We start from the raw sequence: 10,000 nt of genomic DNA on the forward strand, positions 1-10,000 counted from the left end.
TAGGAATGGTTGTGACGATTTCTCCAAGCTTCAGTTTGTAAAGTATTGTTGTTTTTCCTGCTGCATCCAAACCCACTGAAACAAAACACAAAGGTTTTACAGACTAGGATTAAATTTATAATTATTTCAGATTCTTTTCTTCCTGATCTGCTGTTTGTGGGAATGTTTTCAACATAAAGATGAATAAAATTCATATAAAGAAAAAAAAGGGAATAAAACAAACAAAAGATTATTACACAAGAACAAAGAAACACAAGATTTACACAATTAAAGCTACACATTAATATAAAACACCACAGATGATTAAAGCAGATACATAAATAACACAAAGCTAACAGTTATAACGCGTTATAAAGCTTATTAATGATGACAATGAACTTAAACACAATAAACTGCTCATTAAACACTTCTCACCCATTAATATTCTCATCTGTTTCTTCCCAAAGAGTCTCCCGAATATGGACGAGATGGTCAGACCCATAATAACGAGATGTTTCTACACTTTTAGCTTTAAATCCTTTTACAAATGTCGCGTTTCTTCACTGTTTCCTCTCTGTCTGTAAGAGCCGGTTAGAGTTTGCGCATGCGCGCTGCCACGTCGCTTCCAGAGGCCACCGTGGAAGGCATTACGTCACTTCCTGTCCGAATTACGACACCCCGATTGTTTAGAAAAGCACGTGATTTCTTTATTTCTTAATAAATTAATTTTCGGAATAAAAATGCTTCAAATGTGAAATGCTCTTAGTGCAAAAACGTAAATCTTTACTTTATATAAAACTGTTGTGCCTTTAGGAGAATCGACAGAAAAACAGAGTTATATTTATGTTTACATTTAGACACCAGCTAAAACATTTGTTAGTCACGTGTCAGCAGCACAATGCACAACATCCATCACTTTAGTTACAAAACGTACAACAACAATAACACCATTATGTGAGGTGACAGGTGTGTAACAGGCATGTGACAGGTGTGTGACAGGTGAGTGACAGGTGAGTAACAGGTGAGTGACAGGTGAGTAACAGGTGTGTAACAGGTGTGTGACAGGTGAGTAACAGGTGTGCGACAGGTGTGTGACAGGTGACTAACAGGTGTGTAACAGGTGAGTGACAGGTGTGTGACAGGTGTGTAACAGGTGAGTAACAGGTGTGTGACAGGTGAGTGACAGGTGTGCGACAGGTGTGTGACAGGTGACTAACAGGTGTGTAACAGGTGAGTGACAGGTGTGTGACAGGTGTGTAACAGGTGAGTAACAGGTGTGTGACAGGTGAGTGACAGGTGAGTAACAGGTGAGTGACAGGTGTGTGACAGGTGTGTAACAGGTGAGTGACAGGTGAGTAACAGGTGAGTAACAGGTGTGTAACAGGTGTGTGACAGGTGAGTAACAGGTGTGTGACAGGTGAGTGACAGGTGAGTAACAGGCGTGTGACAGGTGAGTAACAGGTGAGTGACAGGTGTGTGACAGGTGAGTGACAGGTGAGTGACAGGTGTGTGACAGGTGAGTGACAGGTGAGTAACAGGTGAGTGACAGGTGAGTAACAGGTGTGTGACAGGTGAGTAACAGGTGAGTAACAGGTGTGTGACAGGTGAGTAACAGGTGTGTAACAGGCGTGTAACAGGTGAGTGACAGGTGAGTAACAGGTGTGTGACAGGTGACTAACAGGTGTGTAACAGGTGAGTGACAGGTGTGTGACAGGTGTGTAACAGGTGAGTGACAGGTGTGTGACAGGTGTGTAACAGGTGAGTAACAGGTGTGTAACAGGTGTGTGACAGGTGTGTAACAGGTGTGTGACAGATGAGTAACAGGTGTGTAACAGGTGTGTAACAGGTAACAGGTGTGTAACAGGTGTGTGACAGGTGTGTAACAGGCATGTAACAGGTGTGTGACAGGTGTGTGACAGGTGACTAACAGGTGTGTAACAGGTGAGTGACAGGTGTGTGACAGGTGTGTAACAGGTGAGTAACAGGTGTGTGACAGGTGTGTAACAGGTGAGTAACAGGTGTGTAACAGGTGTGTGACAGATGAGTAACAGGTGTGTAACAGGTGTGTAACAGGTAACAGGTGTGTAACAGGTGTGTGACAGGTGAGTAACAGGTAACAGGTGTGTAACAGGTGAGTAACAGGTGTGTAACAGGTAACAGGTGTGTAACAGGTGTGTAACAGGTGAGTAACAGGTGTGTAACAGGTAACAGTTGTGTAACAGGTGAGTAACAGGTGTGTAACAGGTAACAGGTGTGTAACAGGTGAGTAACAGGTGTGTAACAGGTAACAGGTGTGTAACAGGTGAGTAACAGGTGTGTAATAGGTAACAGATGTGTAACAGGTGAGTAACAGGTGTGTAATAGGTAACAGGTGTGTAACAGGTGAGTCACAGGTGAGTAACAGGTGTGTGACAGGTGAGTAACAGGTGTGTAACAGGTGTGTAATAGGTAACAGGTGTGTAACAGGTGAGTAACAGGTGTGTAACAGGTGTGTAATAGGTAACAGGTGTGTAACAGGTGAGTAACAGGTGTGTAACAGGTGTGTAATAGGTAACAGGTGTGTAACAGGTGAGTAACAGGTGTGTAACAGGTGAGTAACAGATGTGTAACAGGTGTGTAACAGGTGTGTAACAGGTGTGTAAGCATACTGATTTAAACACCAGAAAAACCTTCGCAATAAAAATACAAAACAAGATCCAAATCTAGTGCAATAGCACAATGGTCTTCTCAGATGTAACAGGCATGTAACAGGTGAGTAACAGGTGTGTGACAGGTGACTAACAGGTGTGTAACAGGTGAGTGACAGGTGTGTGACAGGTGTGTAACAGGTGAGTAACAGGTGTGTGACAGGTGTGTAACAGGTGAGTAACAGGTGTGTGACAGATGAGTAACAGGTGTGTAACAGGTGTGTAACAGGTAACAGGTGTGTAACAGGTGTGTGACAGGTGAGTAACAGGTAACAGGTGTGTAACAGGTGAGTAACAGGTGTGTAACAGGTAACAGGTGTGTAACAGGTGTGTAACAGGTGAGTAACAGGTAACAGTTGTGTAACAGGTGAGTAACAGGTGTGTAACAGGTAACAGGTGTGTAACAGGTGAGTAACAGGTGTGTAACAGGTAACAGGTGTGTAACAGGTGAGTAACAGGTGTGTAATAGGTAACAGATGTGTAACAGGTGAGTAACAGGTGTGTAATAGGTAACAGGTGTGTAACAGGTGAGTCACAGGTGAGTAACAGGTGTGTGACAGGTGAGTAACAGGTGTGTAACAGGTGAGTAACAGGTGTGTAACAGGTGTGTAATAGGTAACAGGTGTGTAACAGGTGAGTAACAGGTGAGTAACAGGTGTGTAACAGGTGTGTAACAGGTGTGTAATAGGTAACAGGTGAGTCACAGGTGAGTCACAGGTGTGTAACAGGTGTGTAACAGGTGAGTAACAGGTGAGTAACAGGTGTGTAACAGGTGTGTAACAGGTGTGTAAGCATACTGATTTAAACACCAGAAAAACCTTCGCAATAAAAATACAAAACAAGATCCAAATCTAGTGCAATAGCACAATGGTCTTCTCAGATGAGCCACTGCTCCTGGGTGTTTTTATTTACTTCCTGTCCAGTTTGGTTGTCTTTTGTCTCAGACCTGTTCCTGGCTGACTGGAGCAGAACTCAGCCTGATCTTCTGCTGCTCTTTGTTCATAATGTTCTGCATCCTGAGATGCAGCAGCTCACTGCGCTGGTACTGAGTATTTGACTGTGTTGAGATTGTGTGAAAAGGTTAATCTTCATTCTGATCTCCAGCATGTCTTTGTCCTCTTCCATTAGCAATGCTGTTAGGTGTTTTTACTTTGAGATCTCTAGCTTCTCCAGACCTCCAACAACCACTTTGATTGTTATTCATCCTCATCTTTGGCACTTTTAACATCACTCTTCATCCTCAGAGGTGTACTGTGGCTTTAATGGAACGAATAATCACAGTTTGTATGAAACTTGATGCAGGTTAATTTCACTGCATTACAGAACTGTGTGAATGTACAGTGATTAGCATGGTGTGGTCTGCTCACAGCACCAGGGTCTCACATTTGATCCATTTCTCACCCGGGTTTCTGTCTGTGTGAACGTCTGTGCTCTCTCAGTGTCTGTGTGGGTTTCCTCTGGATTCTCTGGTTTCATCCCACCTCACAAAAACACGCATGTAGGTGGATTTGTTACACAAAATAACCCCTAAATGTGAAAAAAGGTGGGAAAGTGTGTGTGCACAGACTTTGTGTCTCATCCCACTTTGTTCCTAATATTCCCACGATAGACATGACCCTGACTTGAATACATCACTTACAGAAGCTGGATGTCTGTCGGTTTTAATTTTGTGTCTTAAAAACTACAGAATATTTACATCATTTACGAAAACATCACTATACCCAACAGCTTGGCCAAGAAATGAGTGTGATCTATATTATTATAGAGTGAAGGTGCTCCTTCTGTACACTAGAGGGCGTCACACAGTACAGTGATAGTGAACACCGAACACTTAACATAACTGACTAGTGTGTTATATAATAAATATTATCAGGTTTAGTGTCAGAGAGCTCTCTACTTTTAAAAACACAGAAATACATCTTAGGATTTTAATGATGTTTTAATGATGATTAGTGATTTACAACCTAACGCTTTAGTTAGAGTTTAAAAGCATTAGTGAATTTAATTAACAATCACACAGGTGATTTTAACTGTAGACAGACAGACAGACAGACAGACAGATAGATAGATAGATAGATAGATAGATAGATAGATAGATAGAGCAGCGCACAGGTTTATGCCACCCAATCAGCGCCGCGCTCGTGCGTACCTGCCGTAGGTAATAAAAGACACGCCCCCAAACTTCAGTGTTAATGCGCTCCTGTTTGTCTGCGAGGTTTTTTTTTTTACACAGCATGTGAAAGTGGCAGCGACCGTGTATTATTATTATTATTATTATTATTATTATTATTATTATTATTATTATTATTATTATTATTTTGAAATCACAAAATAGTTTATTATTCATTATTATTAATTCAGCACGTTTTATTCTTCCAGACCGAGTGGATTCAGGATCTGAAGATTTATGGAGTTGAATTTTAAAATTTGGATTTCAGTTTTAATTCTTTAGACATTTTATTTTTGCCGACATGAACTTCAGCAGCGGATTTTCGGACAAAGAGGTGAAGTGTTTAGTCTTGTTTTCTAATAGACAGTAAAATATCAGATGAAATGTAAACACACATGATAAAAGTTTATATGGCATCAAATCAACACATTTTATAATGATTCATAAAGTGCACTCATTTGGCCCTCAGAAGATTTCTCCTGAACAGATTCCACTTTGTGTCATTATTATATCTCTATCATGCCGCTGTGCTTGTTGTTGTTGTTGTTGTTGTTGTGTAACTGAACAGAAGCAGCGCTTCATTAACACCAGATGTTTCTTCACTGAACATTACTGAGAGCTGAATAATCAGAAATAATCCTGCTCTTTCTCCTGACTTGTCTCAGCCTCTTGTAGGTTAATGTTTGTGTTCCTTAAATGCTCTGAATGTCTCATGTTGGTTGTGTATTTTTGCAGCTCACAGCTCTCTCTTCCGTGTACGTCTCCTGTCTCACCTTAAGGTCAGTTTCACTTTGTGTTCGAGTCTCAGTGCTGTTCAGTTTATTATCGAGTCCGGCTTGAACCCTGAAGTTCAGTTCAGGCGGAAACCTGCCATTAAACAGCTTTATAAAGACTTTCTATCGCTCTTCATGAAACATGTATATAAACGAACAAGAGAATAAATAGTGCAAATGTTTTGTGTGCGTGCGTGTGTGTGTGTGAGTGTGTGTGTGTGTGTGTGTGTGTGTGTGTGAGTGTATGCGAATGTGTGTGTGCGTGCGTGTGCGTGTTTGTGTGCGTGCGTGTGTGTGTGTGTGAGTGTGTGTGTGTGAGTATGTGTGTCTAAGTGTGTGTGAGTGTGTGTGTGAGTGTGTGTGTCTGTATGCGTGTGCGTGTGTGTGTATGTGTGTGCGTGTGTGTGTGTCTGTGTGTGTGTATATGTGTGTGTGTGTGTATGTGTGTGGGTGTGTGTGCGTGTGTGTGCGTGTGTGTGTATGTGTGTGCGTGTGTGTGAGTGTGTGTGTGTGTGTGTGTGTGAGTGTGTGTGTGTGTATATGTGTTTGCGTGTGTGTCTGTGTTCATAACAGAAATGATTCCAGCCCTTTTCATCTTTCTTAAATGTGCCATCACAGACTGACTGAGACTTGATTTGACCCCATAGTGAGAACACTAATGAGAGAATCTAATAGTTTATTTGATCAGAACAAATTCACGTTATAACAGTTATGTCATAAGAGTTCATAAGAGTTTATAAGAGAGATGAGTTTGAATATAAACCCACTCCTCATTTCAGCACCACTTCCCTTGGACAGCGTCCACCTCCATCTCCCCACACAGCCGATTACTGCAGTGTTTCAGTGTTTAATCATGAATTTAACACCACACACTTTTACATCAGTGTCCAGTAAAATCTCATGTTATTTACAGTGTAAATGGGAGCTGCTCTGTGTTCATTGCATCGATTGTAAAGAGAAAAAACCTCAATGAACAGGTAATAATCACTTCATTACTCTCTCTCTCTCTCTCTCTCTCTCTCTCTCTCTCTCAGTCTCGTGCTCTCTCTCAGTCTCTCTCTCAGTCTCTCTTAGTCTCTCTCTCTCTCTCTCTCTCTCTCTCTCTCTCTCTCTCTCTCTCTCTCTTTCACCTGCAGCTCACCTTGTGTTGCACAAGTGCTTTCTGTATTTATTTGGTTCAACTGTTATTGATTTAAGATAATAGAAACATGACTTTTCCTCCATCAGCTGATGATAAAAGCACAGTACAGGTTCAGAGACGGACAGAAAATGTTTTTAAAGCTCAAATATTTCTTAAATTTATATTTGAACACGGGGAGGCACGATGGCTTAGTGGTTAGCACGTTCGCCTCACACCTCCAGGGTTGGGGGTTTGATTCCCGCCTCCACCTTGTGTGTGTGGAGTTTGCATGTTCTCCCCGTGCCTCGGGGGTTTCCTCCGGGTACTCCGGTTTCCTCCCCTGGTCCAAAGACATGGATGGTAGGTAGTGTGTGAGTGAATGAGAGTGTGTGTGTTTGTGCCCTGTGATGGGTTGGCACTCCGTCCAGGGTGTATCCCGTGACCTGAGGTAGTTCGGATAAGCGGTAGAATATGAGTGATATTTGAACACAAGATTCAGAATCCGCTACCAATAAATTCCCCGGCAGTGTTTTTGTGTTTATCTCTTCACATAAATCTCTTTAATAATGTAAAAATTCTGACTTGTGATTTATTAATCCTCAATTGTTTATATATTATATTATTATTAAATGTTTAATTGTGCCACAAATTCAACATTTAATTAACAGCAAGATATTTATATGAACATATGCTTTCTAACTCATATTTAATAATAATAATGAAATTCCTAATTCTATTTCATAAATATTCTTTATTACAAAGAATATTTATAGTAAATATTTTTAAAGTATACAAATATTTATTTAGAATTTCATCAAATCAAATAAAGTGTTTTGAATAATATTAATTTTACAAATAATTTATAATAAATTAATAAATAATACATAAAACACTGCACTTATTGTGTGTGTATTTGTATTTCAGGCGAAGCCTCTAATCCAGCTGGCTCTTGCAGACCTCTTGGCGTCTCTCTGCCTCATCGTCACGTCTGTGTTGAACTTTGTGCCGTCTGGAGCAGTGAGGAACAGTGAGGTGTTGTGTAGCGCAGGATTAGCTCTGTCACTGGTGAGGAATCACATCATATGACAAGGAGACACTGCAGTGAGGCTCATAAAGCAGTCATAAAGTGCACACACACACACACACACACACACACACAAAAACACACACACACACACACACACACACACACACACAAACACACACACACACACACACACACAAACACACACACACACACACACACACACACACACACACACACACACACACACACACACACACTGAAGTGTTTAGTCATGATGAGGTTTCAATTTAATGCTGAAATGTAAAAATGATCAGATAAAAGCAGCATATAAACCACAGCATCTTCCCAATAATCAGCTGTGTGTCACATGACGCAAATAACAGTGAAATCTTCTGGAAACTGTTTTTAGCTGCAATAACATGAGTTACAACAGGAAGTAAACATTAAACATAAAATGTGTGACATGTCGTTCTATAATAAATCAAACATTCAGTGTGTTGGTTATTAACAGAAACTCTGCTGGCTGTCGTGTCTTAGTATCTTCATGTAGGTCAGAAGTGTATTAATCACTTTAACGCATATCACTTGTACTTTACATCACGGCATGAAGCAGGATTATTACTGAGTTCAAATAATCTAATAATCGCAAATAATCCTCTAGTGCAGAATATTGTGTCATTAACAGCTGTATGTTAGGGCTGTGTGTATGTAGTGAGCACCTATAGTGTGTTACTGTGTGTTACTGTGTATTATTGTGTGTTACTGTGTTACTGTGTGTTACTGTGTGTTACTGTGTGTTACTGTGTATTATTGTGTGTTACTGTGTTACTGTGTGTTATTGTGTGTTACTGTGTTACTGTGTGTTATTGTGTGTTACTGTGTGTTACTGTGTGTTATTGTGTGTTACTGTGTGTTACTGTGTGTAACTGTGTGTTATTGTGTGTTATTGTGTGTTATTGTGTGTTACTGTGTGTTACTGTGTGTTATTGTGTGTTACTGTGTGTTACTGTGTGTTATTGTGTGTTACTGTGTGTTACTGTGTGTTACTGATCATCTCTCTTTCTGTTCCTCTGTTAGACGTTTTATTGCGTCTCTTTCCTCCTCGTCATTGTTTATGCCTTTGAGTCAACACACAGCATTCAGGGATGGAGGGAGGAAGATGAGGGAGTGTCAACACGTCAGGTGATCACTGATATAAACACACACACACACACACACACACACACACACACACACACACACACACAAAGGATTTTTTATAAAAAATGTGTTTAAACTTCACACCTTGACTCTTTATTGAAGCTCAGTGTTTGTGATGTAATGCGACTGTAAGAACGTCACACAAATGCTCTCCACACACCCAAGATGTTCTGATGGATGAGAAATAAAACATTATGGTCATGTAACAGAAACAGAACAGGAACAGAAGTTTGGTTTAATATTTACTCCTGTTTACTCTCAGGTCGTAACGTCCTCTGTGATAATAAACTAAAAACATTTGTCATAAAACAGAAATTCAGCTGAGAAAAAGTTATAAAGCAACAATAATACAGTAGAAGTTTTAGTTTGGTTTGTTTGAATCTTGTTATTCGAGTTTGTTTCTCTACACTTAAATCAAATCCAGACGCTTTCAGGTGTTTCTCCTGTCAGAGGCTTCCACACCTCTGGATGAGCTCCCAGTGTAATATATATATAGTGTATAAATCTGTAATTAAGGTTTATTATGAAATGTTTAATGTATAAAAATGAGTTTTGTTTAGATCTTTAATAAATGTTGGTTTAGTGCCTGTTCTCATGCTCTCAGGACAGCAGCTGGAGGACGAGGACGAGGAGGAAGATGATCGATCTACTGTATGTACTCGTGTGGTGAGTAATTGAACTCAAATCAGTGGTGTTCCATCACTCACACACAGACACAAACACACACACACACACACACACACACACACACACACACACAGACACAAACACACACTCTCTCTCTCTCTCTCTCTCTCTCTCTCTCTCTCTCCACAGGCTGTTACCTGTGATTGGGTATGTGATCTACATCAGAACAGTGTCTTTCCCTCTGACGTCTCTTCATCCGTTACATCAAGGCTTCAAGTCTAAACAAAGTGTTTGGCCCAACACTCAATTCTGCAGCAGGTACACAAACACACACACATACACCCACACACACACACACACATACACACACACAACACACACAGACACGCACAGACACACACTTTTGCAAAAAAACAT

General features: G+C 40.5%; 2 protein-coding genes across 3 annotated transcripts in view; one reads left to right on the plus strand and one right to left on the minus strand.

Annotated features, from left to right (window-relative positions):
- The window catches only part of LOC132851759 (ADP-ribosylation factor 5-like), a 3,433-nt gene extending 2,824 nt beyond the window's left edge, over window positions 1-609 (minus strand). The window contains exons 1-2 of the mRNA XM_060878752.1: window positions 415-609; window positions 1-75 (exon numbers count right to left, since the gene is read on the minus strand). The exon at window positions 1-75 is cut by the window's left edge and continues 6 nt beyond it. Of these exons, the coding sequence (XP_060734735.1) occupies window positions 1-75; window positions 415-481 (142 nt within the window). The 5' untranslated portion in view covers window positions 482-609. The remainder of the gene's footprint in view (window positions 76-414) is intronic.
- A 4,259-nt stretch (window positions 610-4,868) lies between these two features.
- si:dkey-30c15.2 (uncharacterized protein LOC558938 homolog) overlaps window positions 4,869-10,000 on the plus strand; it is a 7,829-nt gene continuing 2,697 nt past the window's right edge. Inside the window, exons 1-8 of one of the 2 annotated variants that reach the window (XM_060878755.1) lie at window positions 4,869-4,922; window positions 5,046-5,170; window positions 5,572-5,615; window positions 6,523-6,586; window positions 7,654-7,794; window positions 8,834-8,938; window positions 9,540-9,622; window positions 9,773-9,901. In XM_060878755.1, coding sequence (XP_060734738.1) covers window positions 5,138-5,170; window positions 5,572-5,615; window positions 6,523-6,586; window positions 7,654-7,794; window positions 8,834-8,938; window positions 9,540-9,622; window positions 9,773-9,901 — 599 coding nt within the window. In that variant the 5' untranslated portion in view covers window positions 4,869-4,922; window positions 5,046-5,137. Of the gene's footprint in view, window positions 4,923-4,950; window positions 5,171-5,571; window positions 5,616-6,522; window positions 6,587-7,653; window positions 7,795-8,833; window positions 8,939-9,539; window positions 9,623-9,772; window positions 9,902-10,000 lie in introns of those variants that run through there. The other variant, XM_060878756.1, reaches the window with a different exon arrangement.

This window comes from Tachysurus vachellii, chromosome 9, assembly GCF_030014155.1.
Source record: "Tachysurus vachellii isolate PV-2020 chromosome 9, HZAU_Pvac_v1, whole genome shotgun sequence".
NCBI lineage: Eukaryota > Metazoa > Chordata > Actinopteri > Siluriformes > Bagridae > Tachysurus > Tachysurus vachellii.